Source organism: Gracilinanus agilis, chromosome 2 (genome assembly GCF_016433145.1).
Source record: "Gracilinanus agilis isolate LMUSP501 chromosome 2, AgileGrace, whole genome shotgun sequence".
Lineage (NCBI taxonomy): Eukaryota > Metazoa > Chordata > Mammalia > Didelphimorphia > Didelphidae > Gracilinanus > Gracilinanus agilis.
The window spans coordinates 230233841-230248170 of NC_058131.1; the positions used below are offsets into that span (position 1 = coordinate 230233841).

General features: G+C 41.3%; 1 protein-coding gene across 1 annotated transcript in view; it reads right to left on the minus strand.

Annotated features, from left to right (window-relative positions):
- The window catches only part of PLB1 (phospholipase B1), a 203633-nt gene that overhangs the window by 87741 nt on the left and 101562 nt on the right, over nt 1–14330 (minus strand). Inside the window, exons 35-39 of the mRNA XM_044659597.1 lie at nt 8243–8286; nt 7693–7801; nt 5801–5852; nt 5106–5186; nt 3141–3206 (exon numbers count right to left, since the gene is read on the minus strand). Coding sequence (XP_044515532.1) covers nt 3141–3206; nt 5106–5186; nt 5801–5852; nt 7693–7801; nt 8243–8286 — 352 coding nt within the window. The remainder of the gene's footprint in view (nt 1–3140; nt 3207–5105; nt 5187–5800; nt 5853–7692; nt 7802–8242; nt 8287–14330) is intronic.

The following is a 14330-nucleotide window of genomic DNA, read 5'->3' on the forward strand; positions in this document are numbered from 1 at the left end:
AAGGATGTAGCTGAAAGATGGGCCACAATACCTAGTAATTAGGACTTACACTGATATTGTTATTTTTCTATTCCAGAGTGCTTTTCTTTACCACAATGGCAGTGGATTGTGTAAGTATTGTTATTATACCCATTATACAAAGCTTATCTTTGTCAGAGAGATAAGGGGACTGGTCCAGGATCCCACAGGTGCCAAACATCAGAGCTAATATGGTGAAATCTTTGTGAAATCCAATCTTTGATTCCAAGGTATAAAAGGGAATTTGAGTTCACACTTGTGAAAAGGGAATCCTTTGTTCTCTCTGCTTAGTTAACACGTTTGTTGACAATAACTTTGAATCAACACAAGCTTGAACTAAGTGGGAGAAGCTTGAAAACCACTTAGTAAGTTCATACCTTACTTGATGCTGGGTGAGAACAAGCCAGAAACTTAAGAGTTCACATACTCAGAAAGGTGTGATTCCAAAGGTGAGAACTCAGACAATTTGGAAACTGTGACTGGCCCTTATGAAAAGGGCAGGGACAGGAAAAGACCATAAAAGCCATCAAGGCAGGCTGGTGAAGGAGTCTAGTGAAGGAGGCTAGTAGAGAGGGAACTCCGAGAGTCACTCCAAGAGTCACTCCAAGATGGAAGTTGGCTTCAAGAAGAAGGTTGGCTCAAAGAAGAAAGTAGGCCTCAGGAGTCACCTTCAGCTCCACTCATTGTCTTGGGTGAGTAGATAGCTGGTTTTCCTTTCCTGTCTTCTGGAGATAGTTTAATTCTGATTAAAGGTTAACAAGTCCTGGCTGAGCCAAGCACTGGAACAATATTTAGTTAGATAGGCCAATGTCTTTTCTACCCTTTTGTATTTCTCTAAAATAAAGGATTTATAATTTTCATATATTTAGCCAAACCATTCATTTTAGCACTTACAAAGGTCAGGACTATGAGCGGACAGTCTTTCTTACTTGTTAGCCTAACATAGAATCTGAATAGGCTTCTTTGAAAAGACCCAGGCTCCATAACTTGACTCAGATTGCATTTAATAGCTATATGCTACCCTTAGAAAGAATCTAAACTTCTAGTGGCCTCAATTTGCTTATCTGTTAAATGGGAATGACAAAATCTGTTGTTCTTACTTCATAGGGTTGATGTGAGGATGAAAAGAGAATGCACTTTACAAATTGTAGCACATGAAATGAAGTTCAATTATTGTTATTATTATTAATAGAGTATTAGAAATAGAAGAAAAAGATTATTTATTCCATTGGCTATTGTGTATAGGAAATAGCAAATTAAATTTTTCTGGAATAAATGATGTGTGAGGAACAATAATATCAATTGGAATCAGTTAGAAGGATATTCATAATAACTAGCATTTATATATCCTTTTAAGGTTTGCAGAGTGCTTCTTTATATACATAGTCTCATCTTATTCTCACAACAAGCCAGTTAGGTGCTATTATTATCCTAATTTTACAGATAAGAAAATTGAGGTTGAAAGACCTTAAGTGATTTGCCACTATCACATGTCTAGTAAATGAGCAAGGCTGGATTCAGTTATTTCTGACTCCAGGTTTACCACTCTATCCTCTGTTTCTAGGGATAGAGACGTTTATCAATTATATGGGAAGCCATAGGGAGCTATTGGATTTTCTTGAGCAAGAGAATGATGTGGTCAGAACCTTTATGGATGAGATAAAGAATCTCGACCTTCTACCCAAAGTCTAGCCTCACAAGGTATGAAGGTACTATCTAGAGCAGTGATTCCCAAAGTGGGTGCCACCGCCCCCTGATGGGTGCTGCAGCGATCCAGGGGAGCAGTGATGGCCACAGGTGCATTTATCTTTCCTATTAATTGCTATTAAAATTTAAAAATAATTAATTTCCAGGGGTGCTAAGTAATATTTTTTCTGGATTATAATTTTCTCTTGATATTAAGCATTGGCAATAATATAGGACATACTTGATGGAGTGGTTGTAAGAAAACTGTTTTAGGACTTTAGAAACCCCTCTCCAGTGAAGGCCAGAAGTCACGACCGTCAAGGAGCCCTTTGACCACTGGTCAAAACAGTTAAATAAATATGTAAAGGGGTCACAGCTATGTAGCCTAGCCCTAATTTGGAATGGCTCTAGGCTCTAGAGCAGTGGTTCCCAAACTTTTTTGGTCTACCACCCCCTTTCCAGAAAAAATATTACTTAGCACCCCTGGAAATTAATTTTTATTTTATATAAAATTAAGGTTAAAAGAGATGAAGGGGGATTTTAAATGGACATCAAGCTGGTTTGAGCTCAGGTCCTTCTAATTCCAAGCCCAAAGTCATGCCCTCCAGAAGGCACCTGAGCTAATGGCTCTATTTCCAGGGCTAAAGGCTAGAGTGGGGATTCTTTAGGGCATTCCTTGCAGCTTGGCATACAGTACCATCACTGAGGATGAGCAGGAAGCCAAATAAACAGAGAAAGACCTAAGGTCACTAGCTTAGCTGCAGCAGGAGACACTGGTCTGGAGGACCAGACAAATTGGCCTCTCTGGTCTTTATTCATGATGCCATATTTCCCACCTCTGAGCCTTTGTCCTTGCTGTCTCCCATGCCTGACATGTCCTTCCTACTTACCTCCACTTCTCTTCCTTTTAGAAGTAGCTCAGGCACTGGATTCTACATGAAGCTTTTCTTGATACTCTCAGTTGTTAGTGCCTTTCCTCCCAAACTATCTTATATTCAACTGTTGCATGTGTATGTGTTTTGTGTGTACATGTGCACATACACATATGTATACATATGCACATTTTATACCTGTGGTGCCACTAACATTTCTATATACTCCCCATAGAATGTAAGCTTTTTGTGAATAGGGATCCTTTCATTCTTCATATTCCCAGTGCCTGGCACATTGTAAGCCTTTAACAAACACTTCCTAATCAAGTAATTGATTCATGTCAGCTTTCAGAGTATGTTTCCCCCTCTTTCCCCTTATAAGACTCTCTGAGAAACAGGGTCTTAAAGGAAAGCAGGAAATACAAAGGATCATGGACCCCAGTGTTCTGTATGTGAACCCAAGTCCTCTGCCATCTTCCTCTGGTCCGTTAGAACGCAGGGAGAGTTGAGTTCTTCTCCATAATACAGGGATTCCTTCCAGGGATTGAAGACTGTTGAACCTACCTCCCTGTGCAAGAAGTCCAAGGCATCTTGAAGGTGAGCAGAAAAGTTGGTGGCTGAATACAAATTCTGGCAAGCGACAGGAGAGAGAGGAGATGGTTAGAGTAAGAGAATGTGAGAGATGATTCAGTCTTCACTTGTCAGTCTAGAACTAAAACTTTACTCTCTATTCCCATCTCTGGTGATGGGCCAGTTAGCTGATCATGCTTCAACTCTAGTGGGGTCTGAAAGCATAAGAATATAGTATTTATAGTCAGAAGGAACATCTGAGATCACCTAGTCCAAACGTCTCATTTTACAGATGAGTTTCTGAGAAGTAAAGGGACTTGCCTAAGGCAGAAAATAATGACATGATTTGATCCTACATCTGATTCCAAATTGGAATCCTTTCCCACTAAGAATCCTTAAGGGAAATGATTGAAAACCAACCGAAGATGGGGATAGTCCAAGAGATTGCTGAAGGGCATTGAAAAAATTTTGTCTGAAAAGCAGAAAAAGGCAGGTGCCTTTTATGGGCTCTTGAAGTCTATAGTTACAATACATATTTTTAGTTCACATATATAAATATCCCTTTGAGACCACAAAATACTTTAGGGATAATGCTCAGAGAGTCATTGTTAGTGAAACTCTTTGAAAATGTTAAAGTCCTATAGAAGTGTGACCTTTTATTTTGCTACTCTCTCATTTGATACTCATAACAATACTGTGAGAGACATAATACAAGAGTGTGATCATTTTACAGATAAAGAAACAGGGCTTCAGAGAGGCTAAACCACCTGCCCAGGATCATATAACTTATAAATAGCAGATCCAGGAATTCAAACTTGAGTTGTCCAGCCTCCCAAGTCCAGTGTTCTTTCCAATATCCCTTGTGGATCATCAGCAATGAAGAGATAGCAAATATATTAGCACCTCACTCAGAGTTTGAGCAAGGGCTCTTTACCTGCTCCCTTGTTGCAATCTTGGAATGCTCTGGGATTTCAGGCATATAGTAAAGTGTGAAGAATCTTGGGTTTATATTTGAAAGACATTGATTTGAATCCTGCCTCTTTTGTGAACTGCTTCTGCAGTGCCATTTTGGCTTCTAGACTTCTTGTTCCAACTCCTGTCTCTGTGACTTTTGCACAGTCTGCTTCCATACCTGGAATATACTTCTTCCATCTTAGAATTTCTAGTTGCCCTCAAAGCATGGCATCGCTTCCTTAATGAGATCTTTTTTTTAAAACCTTTATTTCTATTTTAGTAACCCTTCTAAGACAGATGGGCCAGGGCTAGCCAGTTGGAATTAAGGGACTTGCCCAAAGTCAAGCAACTAGGAAGTGTTTGAGTCCATATTTGAGCCCAGGTCCTCTTGACTCCAGTCTTGGCACTCTATTCACTGAGCCACCTCATTATCCCTTTCTTGATTTCCCATCAAATTACCTTACATTTATTTTAGATATATTCATACATGTGCTTAGTTCCCCATTAGACTGTAAACTCCTTGAGGATAAGATCATATCTTTTTTTTGTCTTTGTGTCTCCAGCACCTGGCACCATACCTTGAAGTACTTGTTGATTGGTTTGAGCCAATTATGATACTAGGTACTGGGGATTCAAAGACAACCAAGAAAGTCCCTGCCCTCAGGGAGCTTACATTCTAATGGAGGGAAACAACCTGTAGACAGATGATAAATAATACAAAATTTTTGTGAAATTAATACAAGGTAATTTCCAAAGGGGCACTGGCCACTGGGGGGATCAAGATGGGTCTGCCTAAGAAGAAGCACTTGAGCTGAGCCTTGAAATGAGACACCTGAGGCCAGGGCTAGGGCTAGGCCAGGGATAATGAGGATGTGTTGTGAGCGTATGTTTGTAGTCAGGTAGTGATGGCTTAAGTTCTAGGGAATTTCCCCTAGAAGTTTTCCCTGGACCTGGAACTCTGCATTGAGGGCCTAGGCAGGAGAAATCCCTAATGCTGTTACTTACTGAGTCAGTGCAATAGTCACAAAGGTCTCTGGTCCCAATGAGCAGAGTGACCACCTTCCAGTCTCTTTGGAAATCAATTCTCTATAAGGAGGAAGGAGAAAGAAAAACTTATCATGCCTTTATACTTTTGCTATCTCTAAAAAGAAAAACAGTGTCCCCCAGCGAGTCCACTGGGCTGCCTGGGACTTTCCAAGCTCACTTCTTAGAATGTAAGCTCCCTGAGGACAGGGGTTACCTTTAATTTTGCTCTTATTTGTATTCTTATTGTTTAGCAGAAAGCCTGGCATATAGCAGGTGTTTAATAAAGGCTTCTTAATTCTTTTTCACAGAGCAGCACTTCACACATCTTTGTTGAATTGAGATAGAATTGTATTTCTGAAAAGGATCATGGATGTCATCTTTCCCTTGTAGGAAACTCTTCTTCAATAAGTCTCCTAATCTTCTTGGGCCCCAATTTCCTTACTTCTAAATTGAAAAATTTGGATTAAATGTCCCCTGTGGTTCCCTTCTAGAGCCAGGACAACTCAGGCAGATGATAGTTCCTATTCTGCTTGCATGCATATACACACATGATGGGACAAGCACTACTTTTTGAGACAGCCCATTGCTCCACTCCTCTTTTATTTGAATGGATCAAACTTAAGAACTTTTGTTTTTGCTTTATTTTTTCATGAACCAGTCTGACTCTAACTTACCGGGTCAGTTTTCATCTTCTGCACCAGGGTCTGGACTTGCTTTTTAAGTCCCCTGTGGAGCAAAAGACAATTGTTCCTTCTGATAATGAAGAAGAAGCTGACTCATTCTCTTTGACTTTCAAAGCCACTGCAGTGGAGATCTCACTGAATTATCTCCTCTGGCAGGCAGAATGCAGAAAACATGAAGTTGAGAGATGCCTAGGTTCAGATGGTAGTAGGAATAGAACTCTAGGATTAGGTCATTCTGCCTTCAAAAGTCTGAAATGAAGTAGGTCAGTGGGGCAACAATTCTAAATTCTGTTTTTAGGATGGACTGTAGTGGGGCCCAGGGGCAGAGATTCAAATCCAGGTTTTCTAATTTCTGATCCAGATTTCTCTCCATCCTCCACTGTTCTTTTTATTTGGCCAGTTTTCTAAAAATAATCCTTATGTATTGAAAAGCTGTGGCTTTGCTACTTACCACTTATGCTACATAATATGCTACAATTATGTGTAATACATCTAACCTTGTGTAATATACATTCAACCCCTTCAGGCCTCAGGGTCCTCATCTGTAAAATGGGAATCATTAGATTAAATGATTTCACAGAATTTCAGCCTTAGAAGGGACTTCAGAAGTTTTATAGAATTATAGATGGAAGTAACCTCCAAGATCATCTAGTCCAACCTTTTCATTTTACAGAAGAGGTGGTTGAGGCTCAGATGTTAAGTAACTTGCCCAAGGTCATATGGATGGCAGAACTCATTCTCATCAAACCTGTTCTGAATGAGGATCTCCATACCACACACCTGACAAGAAGTCATCCAGATCATGCTTAAAAGGCCTTTAGAGGGGGCAGCTGGGTAGCTCAGTGGATTGAGAGCCAGGCCTAGAGACGGCAGGTCCTAGGTTCAAATCTGGCCTCAGACACTTCCCAGCTGTGTGACCCTGGGCAAGTCACTTGACCCCCATCGCCTACCCTTACCACTCTTCTGCCTTGGAGCCAATACACAGCATTGACTCCAAGATGGAAGGTAAGGGTTTAAAAAAAAAAAAAAGGCCTTTAGGGAGGGGGAACCCATTATATCCTAAGGCAGCTCATTTTACTTTGGGATAGTTCCAATCCTTTAAAAGTTTTTTTGCTTACAGAGAGCCTAGATTTAATTTTTTGCAACTTCTACCCATTGTTCTTCAGGTGCCACTGAATTCTAGAGTCTATGGTTCAATGATTTGCCACTAACAAGGTTCTGAAAGAGAGGGGATCCTTTCAGCATCATTATGCCATGCTCATTGGATGGATTCTTTTTGTAGTTCAACTCAGGAAAGGATTTTTCTGGAGTTGATTAAATTCAGACGACCATTTTGTCCTCTGGGAACTCTCTGAGACATGAGGTAAGATGATACAAGGGGAAAGGGCACTGGATATAGATTCAAAGCGTGGTTAGTCCCTGGGCAGCTTGGTTAATTCTAATTGATTCCATGGTCTTAGATTTTTGGTCCTGGCTAGGTTGAGTTGAAAATACATTAGTTGGGGGGCAGCTAGGTGGCTCAGGCTCAGAGACTGGAAGGTCCTGGGCTCAAATACGAACTCAAATACTTCCTAGCTGTGTGACCCTGGGCAGGTCGCTTAACCCCCATTGCCTGGCCCTTACCACTCTTCTGCCTTAGAACCAATACACAGCATTGATTCTAAAGTGGAAGGTAAGGGTTTAAAAAAAGAAAGAAAATACATTGGTTGCAGGTGAAGTGGGGCAAGAGAGTGGTTAGAGCCTACTGAGGGGGAAGTCACTTAAAGTCCATTCTCTTTCCATGTGGAACAATGACTCAATGAAAGGATCACTACTACTATGAGAAGGGGGTTTCTATGATGAGCCATTCCAGGTCCCCTCTCACCCTTCCCCCCATGCCATACTCAGCCTTTGCTCCTGGTACTGCCTGATTGAGGAAGGCGTTGGCATCATCAGCACTCCCCACGCCCACCGCGAAGCCGGTTAGGTTCATATTAAACTCCCGGAGGATATCTAGCAGGAGGAGGGAGAGTAAAAAGCAAACAATTCTCAACTGGGGAAACCATGAGATCTGAATGAATACCCCCTCTCCAAAGCTGAGCCTTAATTTTAGCCCCACGTCACATTGCAACAATCCATGAAATGCAAGGAAAAGAAAGTATCTGCCAGGTCTGGACCTCAACTGAGTATGACTGACTCCAAGGATTGGTTCCCCCAAGGGTAGAAGACACAACACTACATGTTCCAGCAATGGAGGTGTAAACTCTTCCAGCCTAACCACATAGACCAGGCTCTAGAGATAAATGAAAGGGGATCTTTCTTTCTCCCCTTTAAAGGCATTCAACAAGGGTCCCATTGTGCCTTTCTCAGCTGGAAACTGCTCTCAGGAAGCCTTAGTCAGGGATGCCCACACCCAGATCTCGTGATAGACTCAAGGGCTAAGTCTTTACTTACTAGGCAAGGTGGTCACACTTTCTAATGAGGCGTCACCTCCTGCACTGCAACCAGAGAAAGAAACACTGTCAAGACATTAATTTCCTTACTAAATTCCAAGATGATTAATGGTAGGAACTATGTCTTAAACATCTTTGTGTGTTCCCTCCCCAACCTCATCCCCATTTACCTCAATGCCTGGCAAATAACAGGAGCCTAAAAACATGTGTTGAATTCTCTTTCTCAAAAAGCAGAATGTCACTCAGCCCAAGGGCTTTCTTGAGGTTCAGAGAAATACTAAAACACTCTATCTAGTGGCAGCTAGGTGCTATAGAGTCTGGAAGACCTCAATTCTAATCCTGTCTCCTAGAACCTTGGGCACATCACTTAAACTCTTGGAGACTCTCAATCAGTCAATCAATCATAAATATTTATTAAGGGTCTACTATGTGCCTGGCACTGTGCCAAGTGCTGAGGATACAAAGAGAAACAAAAGATAGTCTTTGCCCTCAAGAAGCTTACAATCTAATGGGAGAGACGACATGAAAGCAACCCTATGCAAAAACAAGCGACACACAGGATTAATGGGAGATATTGAACAGGGGAGGGCATTAGAAATAAGAAGGATTTGGTAAGACTTCCAACAATAGATGGGATTTAAGTTGGGACTTAAAGGAAGCTAGGAAGATCAATAAATCTGGAAAAGGGGGAAATAATAGGACCCATCTTACAGAGTTGTTGTGAAGACCAAATGAGAAATATGTGGCAAGCACTTTGCAAACCTTAAAATACTGCACAAAAAACTACCTGTTGTTCTCATGATTATTTAGGCATCCTAATCGCCATCTCATTCGAGAATGGCCGACACATTTGTGATTTTTATCTGGTCTCGAAAAACGTATATAAGGATTTTTGGGTTTAATTTTGGAAGACCTGGAATGCTCTGTGTTGTTAGGACTAAGTCAGCCTATAAACTAAAGTGATTCATCTGGAATTCTTCAGAAATTGGATAAATTCTTGTCTGTTCAGTATAGTTCTGCCCAGGGGCCCAGGAGAGTGAACTACCTAACCCCAAACTCCGTTTCATTCCAATGATCCATAACCTAATCTGACTCCATTTATGGCAGATACTCTTTAGATGCCTACTTTGTGCAAAGCAATGTTCTAGGATTGAGGGATTTTTTTAGGGGACAGTGTCTAGGCCTATGAATTCATCAGTGTGGGGAATTCTCAGGGTGAAAACTCACTCACTGATGTAAATCATAAATTTAGATTAGAAAAGGCCTCAGAGACCATCGAGTCCAACTCTCTGGTTTTACAAATGAGGAAACTGAGGCTTCAAGATAGCTTAGGTTCACATAGCTAATAAATATGTCAGGTTGGATTCAAAACCCAGCCTTCTTGAATATAAGTCCTATGCCTAATACCATGTTGCCTCTCTGAGCAGTAAGTGACTTGCCCAAGGTCACACAGGTACTAAAGCATCAGAAGTAGGATTTGAGCCCAGGTCCTTTGACTCCAGAGCTAATGTTCTTTCCAATGTATCATTGCTGCCAGCAGTTCCTCTATAATTTACACTTATAGGGTTGCCTATGGTTGCTGACAGGTTTTTGCCATCTCCACATAGCCATCATGTGTCAGAAGCAGGTCTTAAACTCAGGTCTTTCTTATTTCAAGGGTGTCCTTTCAGCCACCAGATGTTCTGCTTTTCAAGTAACATCAAAAGGCATAAAGACAAACCCCAAAGAGACCCTGCACTCAGGGAGCAGGCTCCAGTCCTAGATTTCCCACTTTAATTAAGTCCCTAACTATAGGGCCTGGCACAAAATGCCTATACCACACCACACAACAGATAGATTTTTTTTCCGCAATGGATATACCTTGAATAATTTTCCTTTAAGATTATATTTTCCTTCTCGAATTTAAAACTGCACATGGATCAGGGAAAGTAAAAAAGGAGAGAAATGTCTTCATTTTGACCAAATTCACCTATTTGTAAAGTACCATCTTTTGCAGTGGCACATCTTCTCTCCCTTAGCCCCAAGAAAATGTTGCTAATCTTTCTAGTTTTTGAGAAAATCAGGGACAATGTTGTGTGCGTATGACTCTCTTTTCTCTCTTCCACATTTTTTTTTTTCCTCTCTGCTTTGCAATAGTAGCCAGACTTTGGGCAGAGTCCCCTCAGAGGCTTAGAGACCATCTCCAGAGGCTTTAAGACCTATCTTCTTCCCAGCTGCTTCTTCCATTAAGGAATCCTTTGAACAGAGCTGGCTGTTCTTTATGCAAAGCCAGAACAAGGGTTAAATCCTTGGACAGTGGTTTGAGCTGTTCCAAAGAGTAAATGAGTCAGCATTCACTCTTTTCCTCCCTGCTCAGAGGCCTCCCTTCTTGCTGTCTCTAATCCAAACCAACAAGCATTTACTAGGTGTTAAGGTGCTGGAGATACAAAGGCTCTATTCTTTACTGAGAAACTTCTCTCCTCTCCTTTATATCTCGGACTCCCTTCACTTCGTCCTCTCCTTTCCTCATTTGTCCAATCTGTGAAGAGGTGGCTCTTCTCTCATTGCCTCCACAACCACCCACCCTTACCCCCTTTCTCTTTTTAACCTTCAGTCTCTCTTTATCAACTGGCTTCTTCCTAGCTGCCCACAAGCATGCCCAGATCTCTTTCAACCTTGAAAATAATTCTCCTCTTTACCTTGTCATTGTTCAAGTGTTTCAGTAATGGCAGATTCTTCAAGACCCCATTTTTGGGGTTTTCTTGGCAGAGATATTGAGGATTTGCCATTTCTTTCTCTAGCTCATTTTACAGAAGAGGAACTGAGTCAAACAGCGTTAAGTGACTGGCGCAGGGTCACACAGCTAGTAAGTGTCTGAAACCTGATTTGAACTCATTTCTTCTTAATTCCCAACCTGGTGTTCTATCCACTGAACAATCTAGCTGCCCTTCTATTTACCTTACCCTCCCCACAAACTATCCTCTAGCACTTCTCCATGTTATAGCCAAATTTCTAGAAAAAAAAAAAAAAAAGCTGTCAACAGAATTTGCCTGCATTTCCTCTCTTCTCATTTCACTTCTCAACCCTCTGCCCTCTGCCCTCTGCCCTAATCTTTCAATTGGCGTTGCCCTGTCCAAAGTTATCCATGATCACTTACTGGGAGAGATCCAATAACTTGTTCCTCACTCCTCATCCTTACTGACTGCAATGCAGAGTCTGATGCTACTGAATACCATTTCTTCGCAGATACTGTCTCCCCTCTGCGACGCTGCTCTCAGTTAGGTTCTCCTCGTACCCGTCCAGTCATTCTTTTCCAGACTCCTTTGCTGTATCACCAACATCTGTATCCTGGGCCCCCTTCCCTTCTGCCTCTGTACCTTTTCTTGGTGATTTCTCATGAATTCAATGGTCATCTCTTCCCTCTCCTCCCCCCATGCCTCATTCCTCTTTCAAACATCTTTATTTCTCTTGTGGACGCCAATACTCTTCCAGGTTATGTTTGTAATCTAAAAGGTAGCCTTGACTCTACCCTTAGGCACCCCCATCCCCATATCCAATTAGTTACTAAATCCAGTGATTCTATCTCTACTGCATCTTTCCCCATCAATCTTTTTCTCTCCTCTCACACAGCCATAACTTTACTTCAATCGCTCACCACTTCTCGCCCATACTATTGCAATGGCCTCTAATTAGCCACCTTCCCTCCCTCCCTCCAATCTGTCCCTTTCTCTAATCCCTCCTTTAGACAGCTACTGCACTTATTATTCTAAATCACATGCCTGCATCATTCCCTGGATCAAAAAGGGCTCCTTATTGCCTCTAGGATAAAATAGGAAGTCCTTTGTTTGATATTTAAAGTTCTTCATAATCTGCCTCCAACCAACTTTCCAAGTTTATTATTACTGCTATTGCTATTCTCATTTCCCCAAGCTAATTATTACTATTATTATTCCCATTAGGTACTCCTCATTGCAGGCAAAATGGCTTACTTGGGGGTCAAGCTCATGCATGGCATTCCACCTCTTATGCTTTTGAACAGTCTGTCCCCAAGGCCTAGAATTCACTCTCTATTTTCCCCTCCATCTTTTAGAATTCATACTTTCCATCAGAGCTTATCAAAAGTCTATTTCCTATTGGAGACATTTTCTGATTCCCTCTGCTCTTGCTGCCTCCATCAATAACCTCCCTGTACCATTAATCTATTTTACTTTTTTTTTTTAACCCTTACCTTCCATCTTAGAATCAACACTGTATATTGGTTCCAAGGCAGAAGAGCCTTAAGAACGAGGCAGTGGGGGTCAAGTGACTTTCCAGGGTCACACGGCTGGGAAGTGTCTGAGGCCAAATTTGAACCCAGGACCTCCCATCTCTGGGCCTGGCTCTCAATCCACTGAGCCACCCAGCTGTCCCTTATTTTATTTTTATATATTCCAGATTTACTTGTGTACATATATAGACCCTTTGAAGGCAGGGACTATTTAGTTTTTGGCTCTGTATTTCCAGCTCCAAGAACATCATAGATGCTTAGTAAATTCTTGTTGATTTATTGATTTAAAACTCCCTGCTCCCATTCTATTGAGAGGACATAATGTGCAAATGTATATGATTATTTGAGGAGTGAGAGAGGTGGGGAGAGAGAAAGTGAGAGAGTATGGAAGAAGAGAGAGAGAGCAAGAGAGAGAGGCGAGAGTGAGAGAGAGAGCACAAGAACTAACAACCAGAGATCAAAAAAGGTTTCCATAAGAAGGGGCACATGAGCCAAGCTCTGGGATACTAGTGTCATGCTTGGCTTATTATATTTAGGCATTCATTTGAGGTTCCAAGGAAACTCCAACCACTACAAGATATAAGGCAGGGAACTGACATTACATTAGCTGCCCATTTTCCCTTTGGATCTAAGATGTGTAGTCCCTAAATTGAACTTGAAAAGAAAGGAAATCTTTGATTTAAATACATATGCAAATACATTTCCTTCTTCATTTCATCCTACACATATCTCTGCATCTTCCCGTTATAGCCCTTTCTCCCCCTATAAACACACCATTGTGCCCATAGTGATACCCTAATGCTCAAGAAGTCTCCAACACAACTCCTAGTTGAAAAGTTTTTTCCATGCTAAAACAAGAGTGCTGGCAGACCAGAACTAGTATGCTTGGAATAGTCTCATCTCTGCCCTATTGACAGTAAAGATTAAAAAGAAAATTGTGTAAATAAATTTGGTTGTTTGAAATGGTTTAACTTTTGTACCCAAACTATGTAAAATATGAAAGCAAAGAAACAGAACAAAGATACTAAATGGTTCAGATGCTTGCAAGTTCAGTGACATAAGCTCAGATTCTGAATTAATGAGACAGAGAAAGGAATTTCAAAATGGTGATTTTTATTTTGATGCTTTTAAGCAACCCCCAACCAACCACCTTATTCCTACTGAAGGCCAAGTCAGATTATAAAGATCCCCGACCACTTCCAAATAATTTAACCCCTTGGAGACAGAACTGATGGTTATTTTGAAACTCTACAAAGCAGAGAGTCCAGCAGGTATATTCACCGCCAAATTGTGTTCTGAAGGCCACGATAATGATCAGCCTAATACAAATTCTGGCTACATCTCTCCTTTTTCCATTGATGTAAAACTAGCTGGCTCTTGGCTTCCTGTTACCCAAAAGGAGTAGATTGATCTTTCTGCAATGCTGCTTCCCTAACATTTCTCAGTCAAAAGCTGCTGATTATTTCTGAAAGTACACTTCACCCAACCTGGGTGCTAAGCGCCATCCTCTGACTAAGTGCAGCCATCTTTTATGCACATGGATCTTGGGATGGGATGATATCTCTGTAGGTCAACTTTCAGCTCGTGAAGTAGAGCAGTTGAAGGAGCCAATGGCAGATGAGTGGCAGGTTTGGGGAAATAGAGCCTTAGCTGAGTGAGTCAAGTCATCCACCCATCACAGACATCTGGGTCACCCTTAGATAAGATGGAACAATGGTTAAAAAGTTGACTCTTTAGGGACAGTACTTTTTGTAAATGTTTGGATTTCTCCTATCTGAAACTTGGGAAGCCGGTCTTCTCACAGTATAAATTAACAGATTTACTTCTTTCTCGTCCACCCCAC